Source organism: Rhinolophus hipposideros (genome assembly GCF_964194185.1).
Source record: "Rhinolophus hipposideros genome assembly, chromosome: 1".
Classification (NCBI taxonomy): domain Eukaryota; kingdom Metazoa; phylum Chordata; class Mammalia; order Chiroptera; family Rhinolophidae; genus Rhinolophus; species Rhinolophus hipposideros.
In genome coordinates, this window is record NC_138047.1 from 83852648 (window position 1) to 83873935 (window position 21288).

The window sequence follows — 21288 nt, forward strand, 5'->3', positions numbered from 1 at the left end:
CCTGCAGCTGTGATGCCAAATATGTCTTTGGAAAGCTACCATGTAATTTCCTCTCTGTTTGAACATTGTGGGTTTTAGGGAGCTGAAAATTGCTTGGAAGGCCTTACATTTGTAATCACGGGAGTGCTGGAGTCCATTGAAAGAGATGAAGCCAAGTCTCTAATTGAACGTTATGGAGGAAAAGTAACCGGAAATGTCAGCAAGAAAACAAACTACCTTGTCATGGGTCGTGATGGTGGACAGTCCAAGAGTGATAAGGTGTGTGCTGCTCTGTTCTCAGTGCAGTGAAGTAGCCTGCTGCTTTTGGCAGCCTCTTGATGTGACCATTTATAGTAGTCATGCCCTTTGCACAGAGTTAAGAGAATTAAAAAACGGGAAAGTAATTTCTTCCCTACATTATTTCTTCTCCACAGAAGTGCTGCTGGCTTCGATCCCAGGATTTTGGTTTTTCAATTGAAGGCACAGTTCCTGTTTACTTGAGTTTCTTAGGGTAGTATTTTAATTTAAATCTTTTTTTGAAGCTAGAAGCAAATGCAGTTTCCTTCTAGTCCTGAATATTCCTATATTTGCCACTGTAGACTCCGTTTTAAGATTTTTATTGGAACTCTTACGTCTGTCAGTAGGATTATGTTTAGCTCCAACAGAACAGAACACTCTGCTCACCTTGGTTCAAACAAATAGCTGCTTATTTCCTTACTGTCAAGCATTCCAGAGACAGGGAGTTGCTGGGGATGGTTCAGCAGCTCAGTAATGTAGCCAGGCTGGTTCTGTTCTCTACCTCTGTCGGCCTCATGTGTTAGCTTTAATCTGTGTGCACGTTGCCCTGTATTGCAAGTGACTTAGCTGTAGGCATTCAAGGCAGGAAAAGGGGAACAGTGCTAAGATGTCACACTAGCTGTGACTGACCTCACAAGAGTTTTCCCAGAAACCCCGTTTGTAGCATTCCACTTGAGTCTCATTGAGCCAGAGCTGTCAGCGTGGCCATTTAGTTCCATAAACAAGGTTGGGAGGATCAGGACTTTTCTAATGACCTTGGACTGACCACAGTTCATCACATGGAGATTGACACACTGGGAAAAAGATGGAGGAAATGTCCTGGAGCGGGAATGAAGAACTGGACTTAGGCCCTAGTGACTGTCCTTTGTAAGGGAGAGGGAAAGGTAAAGTGATCCAGAAAAGCAGTAATGGGACACCTCAGCTGCCACCTTACCATTCCTAGGGGGTGTACCTGTCATTTTCTTTCTTTTTAATGGCACTTTTTCATGAATATGGTTTTAAAAAATATTCCAGTATTATCTAACTTACGAATGTAGTTTTTCACCTATTCAGGGGCCCTAGATTTATATATATATATATATTTCTTACAGAAAGTAATGGTTAGAATATGATTTTAATGATTTACATTTTTAATAGGCAGCAGCCTTGGGGACAAAAATTATTGATGAAGATGGCCTGTTGGATCTGATTCGAACTATGCCAGGCAAGAAGTCCAAATATGAAATAGCAGTTGAACTTGAGGTTTGTATAAAATGAATTTGATTATGTAAGTTGGTGTATAGCAGCTTTCCTCGTTCGTAGATATTTCTTGGGTTGGCTACAGGCCTTTTGGCTAAAAGATTAACTTCCCCTTCTATTGCATATGAACCTACACCTTATTTCCTTTTGAGTAGGTGGACTCTGCCTCAAGATGTCTTCTTTGCAATATTTCCGTACTTTTCTCAAAGGAATATGAGGAGTCAGAGGACAGTGTGTTGCACTTACCATATCCACTTATTCAACTTTTCGTATTTTCCATATTCTTGCAGTGACTTTGTACATAGGTTATTGCTTAAGCGTTCTTTAAAAGATACATTATAGGTATCAGCATGATAAATTCATTTTTAATTAGAACTGTGTTAGGACTTTTTCAGTTGTGACAAAAACCCAGCCCATATTAGCTTTAGCAGAAAGGGAAAAATGTTCGTTCACATAATTAAACTATGGGCAGGGTGAGTCTGGTGTAGGAATTATGGGATCTAGAGACTACAGTGCATTCAGGACCCTTTCCGTATCTGTCTGTCTTCTTCTAGTGTTAGCTTCATTCATTCTCACTATATACAGATCTTTTCCAAGTGCAGGACACAGGTGCCAGTAGCCAAGATTAATGTCCCCAATTCTGTTATCCTAGTGGTGAGGTGGTTTGCCCATTGATTCCAGTTAGAAAAGTCTTGGGGAATGATTTGGATTGGCCCTTCACGCAGTGTTCTTTAATATTAACAACTTCTGTTAACCATAGTACAGTTATCAAAGTCAGGAAATTAACATTGAAACCATACCACTAACTAAGCTACGCATGTTATTCAAGCTTCACATTCCCCCCCATTGTCCCTTTCCTGTTCTAGGATCCCACACTACATTTAGTTGTTGTGTCTTAGTCTCCTCCCATCTAGGACAGTCCCTTGTCTTTTTATGACTTTGACATTTTTGATGAGTCCTAGTCAGTTGTTTTGTAAAATGGCTCTCAGTTTGGCTGTCTTTGATGTTTTCTTATGATTAGCTTGAGGTTATGCAATTTGGTAAGAATACCACAGAAATGATATTGTGTCCCCATGTATCAGATGTACGTGATGTTGATAATCTTTTATTAGACATATTAACCTTGATTACTTGGTTAAGTCGATGTCTGCCAGGTTTCTCCACTTGTAAATGGACTACTTTCCCTTTGTAATTGATAAATATCTTGGGGAGATACTTGAAGACAATGCTAATAATCTTGTTTCTCCTCAAACATTCACCCTCTCATTTTAGCATCTACTCACTGGTAAAGAGGCACCAATTTCTTTCTTGTTATTTACATACCACAAAATTTATTATTTAGCTATTATTTACACACTACAAAATTCACCCTTTTAAAATATATAAAGAGTGGTTTTAGTATATTTACAAGATTGTGCAACAATCACCACTGTCTAATTCCAGAACATTTTCATCACCCACTAAAGAAACCCTGTGCCCATTAGCAGTCAGTTGTCGTACCCGCCCCTGACAACCACTACTGTACCTTATGTCTAGGGTTTTTGGGTGGGAGTTCCTGCCCGTTCTCGGGAATTATTGATTGATTGATTGATTGATTAATTGATTGATTTTATTTGCTTTCCCGTTCCCGAATCTTAAAAAATGCATTTGGGTGCTTTTCAGTGTTTGTTGCTAATTTTTATAAAGTTTGGAAGTTGTTGATGTCCACAAACTACAGGGTTCATTGTGAAAAGGCAAACCCAGGTTGGGTAGCTCACTTGGATATCTCAGATTGCCCTCTAGAGTACATTTAGCAGGGTAGAAATTCTTTATCTCACCAGCTTTTTTTTCCCCTCACTTTTTCAATTTTTAAGATGAATAAAGAAAAGTCAAAATTGCACAGAACACCTCCAAAAAATGACCAAGAAAAAAGAAAAGCTAGTCCAATTAAGAAAGAATCAGAATCTAAAAAGAGCAGACTGACTCCCAAAACAGACAGCTCTATAAATGCAGTAAAAAAGGAAAAAAATGTGTGTCAGAGAAGCCTCGCGTTCAAGGAGCAGGTGGCCACGGAGACAAATGGTGACAGCCGGGCTAGGAATTTGGCTGATGACAAAAGCAGTGCAAACAAAGTGGAAAATTTGCTCTGGGTGGATAAATACAAGCCAACCTCACTGAAGACCATAATTGGACAGCAAGGTGAACAGAGCTGTGCCAACAAACTCCTACGCTGGCTCCAGAACTGGCACAAGAGTCCATCTGAAGAGAAGAAACACGGTGATTTTACAGCTTCATTCCTTTTTGTGTGTGTCTAATAGCACATATGTGAGGAGTTCTAATAGTTCATTCATTCATCTCTCAGCAAGCATTTATGGAGAGCGGGCTCTGAGCCCAGGTGCTGTACAAGACCCCAGGGGTGCTGCTGTGAGGAAAACACAGTCCCCTTCAAGGAGCTCACAGTCAATGGGGGAGCATACATGAACCAGCCATTAAAATGTGAAGTGCTCAGTACTGTTGTAGGGGTAAATACAGGGTGTTAAGGGGGTGAAGGTGTGTGACCAGGGGTAGGATGTGTGCTCCCATCGCAAGAGTAGGGGATGTCTAAGCTAAGACTTGGAAACCAAGTAGGAGTTAGCTACCATGTTTCCCCAAAAATAAGACCTAGCCGGACCATCAGCTCTAATGCGTCTTTTGGAGCAAAAATAAGTAAAGACCCAGTCTTCATATTAAAATGACTGGGTCTTATATAATATATAATGTAATATAATACAAGGTCTTATATTAATTTTTGCTGCAAAAGCTGCATTAGAGCTGATGGTCTGTCTAGGTCTTATTTTCGGGGAAATATGGTAGGTGAAGGCACAGGGAGTGTTGAGTGCAAGAGTGTACACATGCCAAGGCCTGAAGACACTAGGTGAGTGGGAGGATTGGGGAATGGTGCCGACAAAAGCTGAGGCATGCTTACAGAGAAACCCAGTAGCGTGTTTGCTTTTGGTAGGCCTGCTCGTCCTGAGCTGCGCTAGTTTCTGCGCTTGTTCGCCATGTCTGAACACCCACAATATATGTTTAATGTCCAAAATATTATTAGAGCTGAGGTTTCGGATCACAGATGTTGCTAGTGTTTTCTTGAGCTTCAAGCGCTGTCCTGGGGGACACTGTGTAAGAATAAGAGGGCAAAATCTAGTGAGCATCACGGTGAATTCCCAAAGCGATAGCTGGGTTCTTAATGTCTAAGTGGTCACTAGACACTGGCTGATGATGCCAGTTTATTTTATTGATAACAGATAATGTAATTGTAATGATAGAGGGTTAAATTTAAGTTGACACTCTTTTTCCAAAACCACATCAAATCTGCCTTAGAAGGGGGATAAGTGCTTTGTGTGCCTGAAGAGGACGTGGAGGCTTCAGGTGAACTGTACCTGTAGATTTAAGTCTCTCTCTCAGTAACTGTGTAGGTCTTGAGCACCCTGTGTGTGCCAGGCACCCATGTGATCGGGGGAGAAAGAATGCTCTAGAGCTGAGTTGTGCAAGATGGTTACAGATACATCTTTCATTCAGCTTTTCATTTTGCAGTCATGTGACTGACTGCTTGTTAACTTTTTTTTTAAGCTTTTATTGGAGAAAGGGAACAGGACTTTATTGGGGAACAATGTGTGTGTGTACTTCCAGGATTTTTTCCAAGTTGTTGTCCTTTCAGTCTTAGTTGTGGAGGGCGCAGCTCAGCTCCAGGTCCAGTTGCTATTGCTAGTTGCAGGGGGCGGAGCCCACCATCCCTTGCGGGAGTCAAACCGGCAACCTTGTGGTTGAGAGGACGCACTCCAACCAACTGAGCCATCCAGGAGCTCAGCGGCAGCTCAGCTCAAGGTGCTGTGTTCAATCTTAGTTGCAGGGGGTGCTGCCCACCATCCCTTGCGGGACCCAAGGAGTTGAACTGGCAATCTTGTGATTGAGGGCCCACTGGCTCATGTGGGAATCGAACCGGCAGCCTTTGGCGTTAGGTAAAGCACAGCGCTCCATCCGCTTGAGCCACCGGGCAGGCACATTGTTAACATTTCTTGAGACAAGGCAGACACTGTGCTCAGCTCACTCATCCTCACAACACCCCTCCCAGGCACATTATTTATTGTTACCCTCATTTCACGAAGAAGGCAACAGGCCACGGGTTTTAAATCACTTCTGAAGCTCTGCCAGCTGGTGAGTGCTGGAGTTAGGATTGGAGCCCAGATAGTCTGCTCATGACCTGTGCTTTTGTAGGAGAGGAAGTCATAAAATTGTTTCAAATCCGTTTTGAAGTTAGTAAGTTTTAGGTGTTTTTTGGGGGGAAGAGGGGGTGGAGATGATACAGGGAGAATTTTACTAAGTGCTCTGGAAACTATTATTTGTGCTTTGTAGAAAATATTCTGCAAATTTAGAATTAAACTGGAGGGCTGCTATCAATGCTAAGTTTATGCCAGTTATTCCTGAATTTCTGTTAGGTAATACAGGCTAACACTGTGGAACTTCTTTCTTCCTAGCAGCAAAGTTTGGTAAATTTGCCGGCAAAGATGATGGCTCTAGTTTTAAAGCAGCATTGCTCTCAGGCCCTCCAGGTGTTGGCAAAACAACCACAGCCTCTCTGGTTTGTCAGGTGGGTGTTATGCTGTAGCACAGTTGGAAAGCTAACATAGGAGTAGGCATGTGTAAGAGGTGTGTGTGTGTGTGTGTGCGCGCGCGTGCGCTACATATATATTTTAACCTGTTGCATATATTCTGTTCTGAAATCAAACCTTTAGAATTTGCTTTGGTTTGGAGGGCATTTGTCATTTTCATTCTTTTTTTAATGTTTATAATTATTGTATAATGTTTGCCTGTAATGTACTAGGCAATGTACTAAGCCCTTGGGAGCATTATTTTATAGATAATATAGTCTTATTAATAGTCCTATTTTAGGCATATATCTTATATATACTTTGTGAGAATTCTGTGTACTGAATATCTGTACTGTTACCATCCATGACACTTTTCTCCCTTTATTATTGTCATTACTTTTGGTAGGAATTCAATTATATTTTTTTATGATGCCTTATGATTGATATAATGATCGATTTGGGGAAATAGAATAACTGAGTTTTTCACGATTTGAGAGGAAGATTGTATATTGGGATAGTTTGACAAAGAATCATTTAATTTTATTAAAAGTCAAGAATTCTGTATCTGATGCTGAAATCTTGGGATCTGTTTAATTCTGCTTAGGATTTTAAGAACCAAACTTAGGAAATATGCTTGTTCCAGGTTAGTGATTTATTAGCTGAGTTTTAAGACCAACCTTGTGTATGTTTATGTGTGTATGGTGTGTATGTCTATGATAATTTTCAAAGTCTCTTAATTATTGTGAGGCATATTATAGTTAATCTCATTGTCTGTTACTATCATACTTTGATCTTTTTACCCATGGTTCCTTATATGATTTTTCTACCCTTTTTCTTCTTTAACTCTTGTTTTTGGGTTTTTTTGGGGGGGAGGGGAGGCAGTTAATAATTTGATAGTAATGGTTTACAATATTTCGATTAGGAATTGGGATATAGCTACGTGGAATTGAATGCAAGTGATACGCGGAGTAAGAACAGTTTGAAGGAGATGATTGCAGAGTCACTCAATAATACCAGCATCAAAGGCTTTTGTTCAAGTATGTGGCTTTTTGAACTGTTTTCTTTGGTTATATAAGAAAAACAATTTCATTTCAATGTTCAGTAACCAGTATTAACACTGCTATGTGCCAGGCACTCTGCTAAATCCTCCTGGGACTAATGACAGAGAAAAAAAGCCTCTGATGTCACTCTTATAGGACAATAGTTACCTTTCTTTTAAGGTCTTAGAGGTTTCTGAGAATGTGATTAAAAAATGCATACATGGGCTTGTTTATCTATTTTGCATACGATTTTCGCAAGTTCACAGGCGAATCCTGGGAAGAGGGAAAGAAAATAACTAAAATACAGTGTGCATAGTGAGGTGATAAAGGCCTGTGTATGAAGAAGTGATTCTATCTGGGGCAGTGAGGAAAGCTACCAGTAAAAGGTGACATTTGTTTGAAGGACCGTGAAGAATGAGGAGGAGAGCGGTTTGTAGGTGGAAGAGACTGTTTGAGGCAAGAGTAATAGGGAAGGAGAAAAGACAATGTGAAAGGACCACTGTGTTTCAGGTTGCATCTAGTGGTCTGGTATGGCCAGAGTTTGTGGGGACAATAAGATGTCCAAATTACGACTAAACAGTGTTCCTTTGGAACCTATGTTATATTGCATAGTCACCTGAATTCTTGGTACTTTCTACAGTAGAAAATCATTGTTAAAAGGACGTTGCTTGGGAAACACCACTCTTACACCTGGCTGGTGGGAGTGTAAATTGGTACAACTCTGGAGGCAACCTGGCAGTATTTCTCGAAAGTTAAATTACACTTATCCTTTCACTCAGAAATTTCAGTTCCTGTGTTGTTAAACTTGTATGTATGCAAAATGACATACGTGTGGAGATTCATTTAGTGTGATTTATAAGAGCAAAAGATTGAAAGCATCTTCACATGTTAATAGAGATTAAGTAAATGATGATACATGTGTAAAATGGAACATGAAACACCTTAAAAATGAGGTGTTCTATATCTATGAATAAGGAACAGATCACAAAAATATATTAAATGACCAAACCAAGGTGTGTATTTTTATGCACCCATTTTTAATGTATATACTATCTCTGAAAAGATACAGAAGAGTCTGTACTGTTTGCCTCTGGAGAAGGAAACTGGGTACCCTATGTGGCAACGATAGAAGGGAAAATTTTTTTCTCACTGCATACTTTTATACCTTTTGAATTTTGTTCCATGGACCTATATTATCAGTTTAAAGCAGTTATATAATTTTTTATAAAGCAGCAGTGTGTGAACAACTGTTATTTTGTTTGTGTCCCATCTCATTGCTTCTCAACATGGGTCAGGTGAAGAAGCCCATTCAGTAAGCACGAAACATGCCCTTATCATGGATGAAGTAGATGGCATGGCAGGCAGTGAGGACAGGGGAGGAATTCAGGTAATGAAAGCATTGTATTTTGCAATTTTACTGGGTTTTTTTTACTGTTTTACTGTTTTACTGTTGATTTTTAATTGTTTGTTTTTAAATGTAAAGAACTAATTATCATGCTGGCATTTTTATGGCAATTAAGGCATGTTGCTAAGGTTTTTAAAACCTAAAACGCATACATTGTGTGGGTTTTTTTGTTTTGTTTTTTGTTTGTTTTTCTGTCTTTTTTTATTAATATTTTTGTGTTGCAAATTTGCCTTTCAGGAATTAATTGGCCTGATAAAACATACAAAAATTCCCATTATTTGTATGTGCAATGATAGAAATCACCCCAAGATTCGCTCTTTGGTTCATTATTGTTTTGATCTTCGTTTTCAAAGACCTCGGGTTGAACAGATTAAGGTATGATGATTGGAATTTTTTTCTGCACCACACTAGCCTATTTATGTAGGGGTCATTTTTTAAAGTTTTTTTTTTAAAAAAAACAATCATTGAAAATTCTCCTTTGTCAATTTTAGGGTGCTATGCTGTCTATTGCATTTAAAGAGGGTTTAAAGATTCCCCCTCCAGCAATGAATGAAATAATTTTGGGAGCCAATCAAGATATCAGACAGGTAAATTATGTATATATTATGTGACAATTGATGATTCTTTTGAATTAATGCCTTCGACCTTTTGGGGATGAGGAGTGGCAGTATTTTCCTATCTTGACAGTGTCTTATTTGTAATTCTTTTAGGTTTTACACAATTTGAGTATGTGGTGTGCCCGAAGTAAGGCACTAACCTATGACCAGGCCAAGGCTGATTCTCATAGAGCCAAAAAGGATATCAAACTGGTAAAATAAATTTCCATTTCTTAGTTAATTCTTGTTCTGTAGTCCCCTGACACACGTAGAACCTATGGATATTTGTAATAAGAGATATAGACAGCGGCTAAAAGTGTTTCTAATTCAAATGAATTTCTCACCAAGGACTGTCAATGTATATTGTAAATTTTGAGAAGTTTTAAATTATACATGCTTCACTACATATAAAAGGGCTTTTTCAGAGTCCTTATGTGTGAATTTCATTCATGGTTTTGGAACTGTTCAGCATAATGTTTTAAATGATTTATACTTTAATAACCTCTCTAAAGCTAGAGGTCTTATCAGTTTATCTCTGTTCTGTTTCACCTAGTCACTAGTCAGAATTTATTACAATTAGAGCAAAGATCAAGCTGATTTTTTATCCCTCCTTTTTTTAAATTAATAAACTTTTTAAGAGCAATTTTAAGTTCACAGCAAAACTGAGCAGAAGGTACAGAGATTCCCATGTTCCCCGTCCCCATGCATATACAACCTCCACTGTCAACATCCTCACCAATGTGGGATGTTTGTTACACTTGATGAACCTACATTAACCCATCAGTATCGCCCAAAGTCCATAGTTTACATTAGGGCCCACTCTTAGTGTGTACATTTTGTGGATTTTAACGTATGTATAATGACATGTATCTACTACCATTGTAGCATACAGAATAGTTTCACTGCCCTAAAAATGCTCTGTGCTCTGCCTATCCATCCTTCCCTTCCCCTAACTCCTGGCCACCACTAATCTTTTTACTGTCTCCATAGTTTTACCTTTTTGGAATGTTATATAATTGGAATAATAACAGTATGTAGCCTTTTCACACTGGCTTCTTTTACTTAGTAATACATATTTAAGGTTCCCCCATGTCTTTTCATGGCTGATAGCTCATTTCTTTTTAGTGCTGAATAATATTGCATTGTCTAGATATATCACAGTTTATTTACCCATTCACTTACTGAAGTGTTGGCAGTGATGGATAGAACTGTTATAAACATCCATGTGCAGGTTTTTTGTGTGATGAAAGTTTCAAATTCATCGGGGTCAATATCAAGGAGCACAACTACTGGCTAGTGCAGTAAGAGTATGTTCAGTTTTATAAGACACTGCCCAGCTGTCTTCCAAAGTGACTATCATTTTATATTCCCACCAGCAGTGACTGAGGGTTCTTGTTGGTCCACATCTTTGCCAGCATTGGGTATTATTAATGTTTGGATATTGGACCTTCTACTAGGTGTGTCCCTCTTTCTTTTTAGGGCCCGTTCGATGTTGCCCGGAAAGTGTTTGTAGCTGGAGAGGAGACAGCTCACATGTCACTTGTGGACAAATCAGATCTCTTTTTTCATGATTATTCAATAGCACCCCTCTTTGTCCAGGAGAACTACTTACATGTGAAGCCTGTAGCTGCAGGGTGAGTGTTCAGAGCTCTTGAGGGGTAGAATTAGTACCCTCCCAGCACTGTGAAGGCCAGATAATTGGGGGCGGGGGGTGGCGTGCAGTATGGACAGTGGTATCATGCAGACTGATTTTTATCCTGCAGAGGGGACATGAAAAAGCACTTGATGCTTTTAAGCAGAGCGGCAGATAGCATATGTGATGGTGACCTAGTGGACCGTCAGATCCGGAGTAGGCAAAACTGGAGTCTTCTGCCCACACAGGTGAGCACAGGGCTCTCCTTAAAGTGCACGCTGCTTTAGTGAAGAGAATGAAATAGCGTTTAGGTTCTGTAATGATTTGAAATACCTGAAAACTATTATGACTCTTATGGTAAAAAAACACAGTCTGTTAAAAGACAAAAACACTCTGTGGTCACTGTTGTCTCTTTCTTAATCTAGCCTTATTTTTCGATGGTTCAAAATGTTTTTATGTAAATGGACATATGGAAATAGGAACATTAGATTTTGGTCTCATAACTAGGATGTGAGTCAAAAGTCTCACTTGGTCAATTATAACTTCAGAATCCACTTCTTTCTTTGTCATTCCTGGCTCTCCCAGATGGTTACTACTGTGTTTCCCTGAAAATAAGACCTAGCCAGACAATCAGCTCTAATGCGTTTTTTGGAGCAAAAATTAATATAAGACCCAGTCTTATTTTACTATAGTATAAGACCCGGTATTATATTAATAATTATTAATAATTTTTGCTCCAAAAGACGCCTTAGAGCTGATTGTCTGTCTGGCTAGGTCTTTTTTTTGGGGAAACACGGTAAGTGGCTTCTTGAGAAAATGTAGCCAGGACAGGTTAACAGCTACTTTCTGATACATGAATTCCAATTTTCTTTTTCCTTGGTAAAGAGGCAGCTTTATGTTCGGCACTTGACTCAAAATAAGAGTTTTGCAAACATTCCTAATTAAGAGTATTATTTGTTCTTATTTGAGTTTTGCTTATTTATATAGTATTAGGCCCACTCTTAATTCTACCCACATACTGTTTGAAAACAAAAGACAAAGGCTCATTCTGGATATAAAGAATTCTTTCTCTTATGTTTTAAAAGTGTTCATTTTTTTAACCTAATAATTGTACCTTTGAGACTTTATCTTAAATCATTTTAAACAGAAAAGGCTTAATGTACAAAAATATTCCCTAAAGCATTAGTTCCAATGGCGAAAAATTGGACAAAATCTCCATGTCCAGCAACAGGAGAATGATGATGGTAAATCCTCTTGACTGGAACATTATGCCACCTTTAAAATTATTTATAAAGATTATCTAATATGAAAAAAACGCTATGAGAGAATATTATTAGAATATTCTATAAAAGAGAGAATATTATATAAAATTTATATGTAATTCCAGCCTTCAAAAAAAGTGAAAACCCTGGATATAGAAGATATCCAAGGATACCTTTTTTTCACTTAAGTGTCAGTTTACTTGATTCTGCAATTAGACTTTCCATGCTCTGATCTCCCTATGCTATCAATAGCTTATAAAGACAATCAGATTCCTCTTAAACAGTCTTTTCTGTGACCTTGGCATCCGCAAGGTAACTGGTATGTTGAGATCAGTTGGATGAAGTGGCTGATGTGGCAAGATGACCTGAGGGCCATACATGTTTTGGACCAAGGCGTTTACAGTAATCATTTGTCTCTTGGGACAAGTTTCCCATACTCACAGATCTGAGACAGAGGGAAAGGGCTTGACTGCCCTGGAATTAGGTACGTGGGACAGTGTGCTTCATTTTCCAGAGACTGCTTGGAAGCCAGTAGCTGCTGAGGAAGCAACTTTGTACTGAATTTAAATCGTGGACTGCAATTGATTTTTTTTTCAGGCCATTTATGCCAGTGTTCTTCCTGGAGAGTTAATGAGGGGTAACATGACCCAGTTTCCCACCTTCCCAAGCTGGTTGGGTAAGCACTCATCCACGGGCAAACATGACCGTATTGTTCAGGACCTGGCATTGCATATGAGTCTCAGGTAAGTGGTATGCCTCCATTTCTGGAACTTTTCAGCGTAGTGTATTTAGCTTTTATCCAGTAAGGATAGCATGAGTCAGAAGATCTACATTTCAGTTTTTATTTTATTGCTCACTATATAAATGATCCTGAGTAGGTTCTTAGAGCCTGAGTTTTATTATCCATAATCATTATAACACTTGTGAGGTAAGTTTTAAAAACTATATAAATCTGAGGTAGTGCTATTATTTATTATTATTATTATTATTATGACTATGTCTTTTATTAGTAGGCACATATAACATCTCAGCTTCAGAATAATTTCATCAGAAAAGGAAACTATTTAAATAAATGAACCAGTTTTTACCTGTTCTAGTAATAAACTGACCTGGTTTGGGATGGGGTAGGGTTTAGCTATAACAGGAGGTGGACACTCAGATGATTGAAAAATCAGTGTCCTTGGAGAAGTTAAAGGAAGTTTAAAAATTGTTATTTGGTGCAATTTTGTTAAGCTTAGAAACTCAGAAAATGTGCATGCACATATGTAAGTGAACTTTAGGAATTTATTTTTACCCAGGAAGAACTACTTAAACAATCTTATTTCCCCTTCTTGTCCCTGGAGGGAATGTTAATGTTTGATTCACCCTTAATTTTTGGTCAAAGCAGAACTGAGTTCTTCCTTCTGTTCCTGTACATTCCACTTCCTGTTATGTTCCCTCTTCCTAGCCAACGGAATCTTTTATTCTTACCCTTGTATTAATTTTCTATTGCTGCCTTAACAAATTACCAAAATTTAATGGCTTAAAGCAACACTAATTTATTCCCCACTTGAGATGGGAAGATTATCCTGGATTATCCAGGTGGGCCCAGTGTAATTACAAGGGGTTTTATGTAAAAAGCACGAGGCAGCGTTGTTAATCAGAGAGAAATTTGAAGATGCTGCACTGCCAGCTCTGAAGGTAAAAAATCACCATGAGCGATGGGATGCAGGCGGCCTCTGGGAGCCAGAAAAGGCTGCTTTCCCCCGCTCTTCTCACTGGTCAAATTGGGGGCCTTTCTCTCTTGGCTCCTTTCCTGCTTCCTGCCCACTGCTTTTTAAAGGTTGTATATCACTTTGCCCTGAGGCTGTCCGTCTTTGATGCTCCCACTGGACTCCATGTTGTATGTCCCCTTCTCCCATTGGACTGAACATTTCGGGTTGCAGGAACTGAGGCTTACCCATCTAGCATATAAAATGGCTCAGTAAATGTTTCTTAATGAATCATGGACAGGACGCTATCATCATCACGGACATCTAGAGTTTCATAAGTTTTAAAGTAAATAAAGATCTTCCTACTTAACTTTTAAACCCTGATTAAGGCACAGAATTTTTATAGACTCCTGGTTCTCTTTATCTTTAAAAGTGGAATGTGATTTTACTACTTCTTGACCTTATTTTAGTCATAGATGCCTTTGAGCATCTGAAAGCTTTGATCTATATTCCACCCAAAAATGTACTAATGCAGAAAATATAATTTTAGGGGAATTACAGATTTCTGAGGTTAAGAATGCTTGATTTATATAAATTAGATGATACCTAATTTACATAATCAGATCTAAAGATCTGTGATTCTACTAGAAGGTAACAGTTATGTAAGAAATTAGAATAATTTTGGAAAAGGTTTCATGATTGTCTGGGGCACTGAGGCTTAGGGGCTCACCTTGTCTTTAAGTGCTAGTATGCTTGCTTAATTGTGGGAGACAGATCTAGAGGCAATGGGTGAATTTAAAATAGGAAAGATTTTTGAATTCTGCCTAGGTAACAAAACAATTGTGGGGCAAGGTTCTAGATTTCTGATCAGGAAATCTGTTATTTTTGTGATTCATACATTCAGTTATCTGAAGGCTGGAGCAGGATCCATAGGTTATTTTTAAAGGACTTTTCATTTCTTTTTCTAATTTTAAAGTGGGTTCTGAAACCAACAGCGTTTGAGGTCTCTTGTTTGAAGCACACGTATGTATAATTGCCTAATTTGAAGATGGAGGCAACTGGGTTGGAAAGATTTAGGGTGATGCGTGGCACTGGAAATACTGTTCTGTCCAGCTGTTTTGTCTTTAAGTGACAGCATTTAAGGATAAAGAAAACCAGACATTTCATGATAGCATTCTAGTTCTCAGGAGATCAGACTGTTTCTAGGTCTTTCCCTGGCCAGTGTGATTCTCCAGGAACATTCTCTACAGTTTTGATTTGGGGAAAACACTGCTCTAGAACTGAAATTTCCAGAGTGACAGTATTAGGAAATGTGAGGAGAGCATTCATATGTAAATCTGTTATGATCAGAGACCAAAAGGTGTTATAGACCATCACGTAGGAATTTGCCATGGCCCTCAAAGTAGGAAATCTCACTGCCATTTGCTGATGCTTTGAATATTTGAAACTCGCAATGAGTAATCTTGGCTATAAGTATAAGCACATAGAAACACTGTTGTTGCTAGGGCCTTAGGATTAGGATGGAAGCAGAACCTACATTTGTGTTTTCATTCTCTGATCCGGGTAAATAGCAAATTCCCTTTGAGCACATTGGTGTGTATCTATTACCCTAGCGGAGCAGCGCTAGGCTTTCCCTACACCTACTGTTAAATAGTAGGCATTCCATCGAGTGCTGTGAAAAGGGGATTGTACTCCATCTGATTAACTCAGTGTTATGAACACTGACTTGAGTTGGCAGTTTGCCATTGATAGATAACAGGTGTGTTTCTTTTGTTTTGGTTTTAGGACTTACTCCAGCAAAAGGACTATAAATATGGATTATCTGTCACATATAAGAGATGCACTTGTACAGCCCTTGACCTCACAAGGGGTAGAAGGAGTACAGGATGTTGTTGACCTTATGGACGCATATTATTTGATGAAAGAAGACTTTGAGAATATCATGGAAATTAGCAGCTGGGGAGGCAAACCCAGTCCCTTCTCCAAGCTGGATCCCAAGGTAAACTGTGTAACCCACTGGTTCGCTATCACTGTGTAATTACCAGGTTTGTACTGCGAGTACTTCAGAGGTGTCTCACATGCTTTTTTTTTTTTCCTTCAGTGCTTTTTCCTTATAGCCTATGCTTTCCAAATATACGATTTGAATACAATATTAAGGAAAGACTTCTAGATTTGACTTTACAATGTGTGTGTTTACCTTTCCTTTATGCTGAGTGGAAAAGTGAGATACGAAATCTGAGGACCAAATACAAATGTATTACTTATAAGTAACGGTGGGCAGATGAGCCTGGGGAAGTAAAAGCAAAGTGCTGCATTAGGAAAAGAAAGTTTCCTGGCTGAGGATTTTTTATACTTAGTATAAGGATTTTTATACTTAGTATACCTAATATGTAGATTCAGTATTTATTCCAGTTGGACAATATATTAGGTAATAATGTGTCCCCTACTGTTTTTATATAATGAGCATGAAAAAACTAATGTGACATAACATGAATATCTAATACCTCACTCTGTGCCTGTTTATTTGGTGCCATTTTACAAGACACATTCTCTGTGGCTTGCCTTCTCTAGAATTTTGACCTGACTCAATAGTTATGGGTAAATTCTCACAAGAGACATCCATAGTTAGAATTCATGGATTAATTCTGCAATTATTAGAAGCTCGATGCTAAGGCTTTTCAAATTTCTTAGTATATTGAAGTAACTATTATTATTGTAAAGGTAATTTGTGGATTTTGTGGTAAGTAAAAGCCAGCTTTAACTTGTACCTTATTGTGAGCCTTTCTTGATTTATCGAATCACTGACTAACCTTGCTTATCACTTTGTAGAACTGAGGAGAGCACTGAATAGGTAAAAATCATGACCTCTAAAGTTACTTTTTTGTCTGCCTGAAGTTTCCAAATACTGATTCCTTTTGAGTCCTGTGCTCTATTATGAAAATCATGAAAAATATGGAACTTTTCCACAGGAAAAAAACAACACATACACACACAGGTGTGATTAAAAAAATAGAGAATGTTTAAATTTTAAAAACATTATTACAGCAGTAAAAGACACATTGCCATTTATCCCCCTCAAAATACTTCTCACTTTAAATTCACTTCTCCCATCATTCTTGCCACTTTCTGAAGCAGTTCTGGAGTCCTCTTTTGTGAATATCTTTAGTTGCGCTGTTGTGGCTGCATCGATGTCCTGAGTTGATTCAGAACATTTACCTTTCGTGGTCATTTTGACTTTGGGGAAGAGCCAGAAGTTGCACGGTGCCAGATCTCGTGAATAGGATGGATAAAGACACACAGTAATGTTTTTGACAGAAATTGCCATATACCGGAAGTTATGTGTGACACGGAGCCTTTCCGTTGGGATCACAAAATACGGTGAATGCTACTGCCAAGTGCCATCCAACAGAAAGGCAGGGATCTTTAATACGGGAAATGGTGCGTCAAACCTTAGTAAACAGTGTGTGACAAGTTTCAACTTGCTCAGTGCAGTCAGTGGGGGTGTGAGCTACGGTTGAGAGAAGGTGTGTTTTAAAGTGTGCTGTAAATCATCCTCCATCATGACAACTCTCCATGTCATACATCACTTCTGGTATATGGCAATTTCTGTCAAATAAAAACATTACAGTGTGTCCTCATCCATCTTATTCACTGAATCTAACACCGTGCGACTTCTGGCCCTTCCCAACATCAAAATGATTCAAGACATCAAGGCAACCACGACAGCACAACTAAAGACACTCAAGAAAGAGGACTTCCAGAACTGCTTTAGGAAGTGCCATGAATGGTGGGATAAGTGTGTTCGAAGAGAGGCAGAGTATTTTGAGGGGGATTAATGGCAATGTATCTTTTACTGTAATAAACTCTTTTTTATTTAAACATTCACCATATTGTTTGACCACACCTCATGTATAAATACATACATATATATATATATGAATGTATTTTATATATATATATATACACACATGTATATGCATAAATATTTTGCAAACAGGAGTCGTTCAAAAGGATTATTTGGCACTTCCTTTTTTAAAAAACTGTATTTCCTTTAGGTGAAAGCAGCCTTTACAAGAGCTTACAATAAGGAAGTCCACCTTACTCCATATTCACTTCAGGCAGTAAAGACATCCAGACACAGCACAGGCCCATCATTGAATTCTGAATATAACGAAGAATTAAATGAAGATGACTCTCAATCTGATGAGAAAGATCAAGACGCTATGGAAACCGATGCTATGATCAAGGTAGTATTTTAAGCTACAGAGAGGAGAAGCTATGATACTCCCTCCAAATAATTTATCTTTTCTGTGTATAACTTGCCTTCAGAAATTATTTAGGGCCTGCCTGTTTAGCAAGTAGAGTAAGCTGTGAAAATACTTTTTTTTGTTCATCAAAGTTGAGGGTGGAGAAGGTTTAGATTTCATTTTTATAAACAGCTTCTTATAATAGAAGAGCCAAATCGCAAGAAAATCGGCCATCATATGCTCTGCAATTCTTTTAATTTGTGCATTGGTGTATGCTTTACCCATAGACACATTTTCACAGCATAATCAAGAAAAGCATTTTCAATGAAACCATTTCTCCTTTCTGTTATTTGTGTTTTGCTATAGCCATTGAATTTCCTGTAGAAGTATCTCAGAGCAAAACATCCTGTCTTTTGCTAAGGACAGATTAAAATCATCTATGGTATCAGCCCACTGTTTGCCATTGGCTGAGGCAAGGAATGTAGTCTGTACCCTGCTCTATTGTGAGGGTATCATTCTTGCCCCACCTCATTTCTGTTTTGTACATGCACGGGTAGGAACAGTGCCCTTCACCAGTGTAGCTCTTTGTATCTAGTCCTGTGTAGACATAAGAGGTTGTCCCCTTCCCTCTCCTCAAACTGAACGAGTTTAGACTCTAAAACTGAAAAAAAAGGAAAATTTTCATGAAACATTGCTTTATTTGTAAATTATCTTTTACTTATTTTGTCTCTCCTAAATATACTTATGTTCAAAATCCAAGCAATTTCATTGATAAGAAATGTATCTTAGTTCTAGATTTAAATATCTTTTTTCAGTTTTTACTGTTATCTTAAAGGCTACAACTAGCCCAGTTGCTTCTTGAAAGTAAATTGGGGGGGTAGCAGTAGTTCTAGTGCTTCAAGATCTAGTGCTTGCAACCTTTCCTCTTTATTAAGTTGTAGGTAAAGATTTGATTTGTTGTGGAGATGAACTTATTTTATTTACTCAGTTATTAACTATATTGTGCATCTTTCCCTCCCAACAGAAAAAGACAAAATCTTCAAAGCCTTCAAAATCCGAAAAAGATAAGGAGTCCAGAAAAGGAAAAGGAAAAAGTTCAAAGAAATGAAATCATTTTTCAGTACTGACACTCACTTTCTACTCACCCTGCTGACCAGTCTAGCTGGTCTTGAGAATGCTTTGTTTTTTCCAAAGGAACCATATTTTAGCATAATGGGGCAACCGAGTATTCCCATTATAAATAAATGGCGGTACAGCTAGAAGGATGTAACCAGTAGGCTAATGTACACCTCTTATAGAGGTTGATAGGACTGCTTGAGTCCTCCACTGTCCCCCGTCAATCTAATCAGATGGTGCTTCAAAAGACTGTATAATCAGACCTAGAAACTAACTACATGTGGGCTTTGGAATCAAATTTTATTTAACAATAATATGCCTGAGAACAGTAGTATTAAGGCAACTTTTGTAAGCTTAACAGTTTATCCTAATGGCCTTTATAGGACCAATAACTGATTTTTTTTTTAAAGGTAGTTACTATTATGTGGTGAAATTTTGTAAATAAATCATATACAAAAGTCACCACCTAGAACTGGGTATTCTTTGTACATTGTCAAATATCTTGAAAATATAAATTAGGAATAAAAATGTTCTACATATATATGTACAAATTCTTCTTAAGACTCATCTTGTACAGTAAAATATTATGTTGGTATGTTACTTATTAATTTGCAAATGATTGGATAAAAAACATTAATTTTACTTACTAACCAGTTGTACGAAACATCACTGTGGCATTTGAAGAGTCAACTTTAATTTCCTACTTCATTACAGTTGTGAGTGCCGACCACTTCTCTGCCGTGATAGAAGTTCATGGTGAGGCCTCTTCGTTATTACCACAGGGTGTGAAAAGGATTTCCAGACATTCTTGTCCTTCCAGGGTCTCAAACCAGTAGGGCCTAGGCTAGGTCAGGCTCTTAGCCTCACTCTGGCTTGGGACAAAAATGAACACTGGCTTTTGTTTACTTTGTCCCCGGGAGATCCGGTTCTGTCCTGTGACAGATTCCACAAACCCTATTGGAATGTTAGATTGTAACTGCACTTGTAGTAGCCCTGAGGCTGTGGAACTAGCCTGGGCTTTACGTGTGTAGCTGGTTTTTAATCTTGTCAGTAAATGCTCCGAGGTTTGTGTTAAAAGGAATGTAAAACCAGGATACTATTCCCTACCTCTAGGAACTAAGAGTCTTGTTTCGGAGGTGAGACATAAAGTTTTTAAGCATTATGTGTCATGTGAAAATGTCTTTCAGGTTCACTGTGGGAACAAAGCATTGCCCTCAGCTTTTGCCTGTTGAGCCAGGCCCCTCTCCGTTAAAGCCCAGCTTGAACTTGTGCTTGAGTGATAATTTCCTTAATTGAAAGACTGCCTCACCTAACCAGTGGGATGAGCGTGAGTTTCTGATGCATTTTCATTCCTGTTGCTTTTGGATGTGCAAGTCACGTCTGCCTACTCGCTCTGTACTCCCCAGGAAAGGGACTACACTATCCTTGCAGCCAGAACAATTGATTAGTGTCCTTTACTTGTTCATTATGATTTTAATTCTAAATGCTCTACACAACATGATTGGCATAATGTGTGTATAAGATAAATAACGTTTGTTTTAGAATTAGAGATTGTGAATGTGCTCTTTAAAGTGAGGATGACAACTCAGGTCTATTTGAGTCTTCTTTGAAGACCTCACGACCATGAGGTATATGGCTGAGGTTAATGTTGGGTAGGAGTTGGTGGTTCCACAGCAGTTTGGATGTGAATCTAAAGGGTCTGTATTAGGATTGAATCTTTATTGGAGCCACTACATAACATCTTTGTAGCATAAAACTGCATACTTGCTTTTTTTTGAGATCTGAATCTTGGCCATTTTGTAATGTACAACAAGCTATTTTACGATATCCTTCATTTGTTAAGTTTTGGCAGTTCGTTAACAAGGAGTATAAATAAGTTCTGGTACAGTTATGCACATGAGTGAATGGCTAAGGCTATAACTACCCTCACAAGTCACAAGTGCCTATGGCTTATTCCCATGGCCTTATAACATGCCTACAGTGAAAAACAAGGGGCCTGTGGGTGGGTTTAATGATAATGCCTTGTATCTCTTTGTAAGGCCAAGGCATCGTGCATGTGGACACACATTATTAGCATTTTGGAGTCTATCCTAGGCTTGTAGGTACCTCAGTAGTGCTCAGGATGCTGGTGGCCGTGCTGTAAAATCATATCTGACACATTCCAAGTTAGGCGACA

General features: G+C 38.5%; 1 protein-coding gene across 2 annotated transcripts in view; it reads left to right on the forward strand.

Annotated features, from left to right (window-relative positions):
* Positions 1-19574, forward strand: part of RFC1 (replication factor C subunit 1) — a 61696-nt gene extending 42122 nt beyond the window's left edge. Inside the window, exons 11-25 of one of the 2 annotated variants that reach the window (XM_081054716.1) lie at positions 79-258; positions 1414-1518; positions 3369-3771; positions 6009-6121; positions 7045-7159; positions 8458-8549; positions 8805-8942; positions 9059-9154; positions 9278-9376; positions 10643-10797; positions 10927-11044; positions 12656-12801; positions 15535-15748; positions 17805-17996; positions 19021-19574. In XM_081054716.1, coding sequence (XP_080910842.1) covers positions 79-258; positions 1414-1518; positions 3369-3771; positions 6009-6121; positions 7045-7159; positions 8458-8549; positions 8805-8942; positions 9059-9154; positions 9278-9376; positions 10643-10797; positions 10927-11044; positions 12656-12801; positions 15535-15748; positions 17805-17996; positions 19021-19104 — 2250 coding nt within the window. In that variant the 3' untranslated portion in view covers positions 19105-19574. The remainder of the gene's footprint in view (positions 1-78; positions 259-1413; positions 1519-3368; positions 3772-6008; positions 6122-7044; positions 7160-8457; positions 8550-8804; positions 8943-9058; positions 9155-9277; positions 9377-10642; positions 10798-10926; positions 11045-12655; positions 12802-15534; positions 15749-17804; positions 17997-19020) is intronic. The other variant, XM_081054717.1, reaches the window with a different exon arrangement.
* Positions 19575-21288: the final 1714 nt, after the last annotated feature.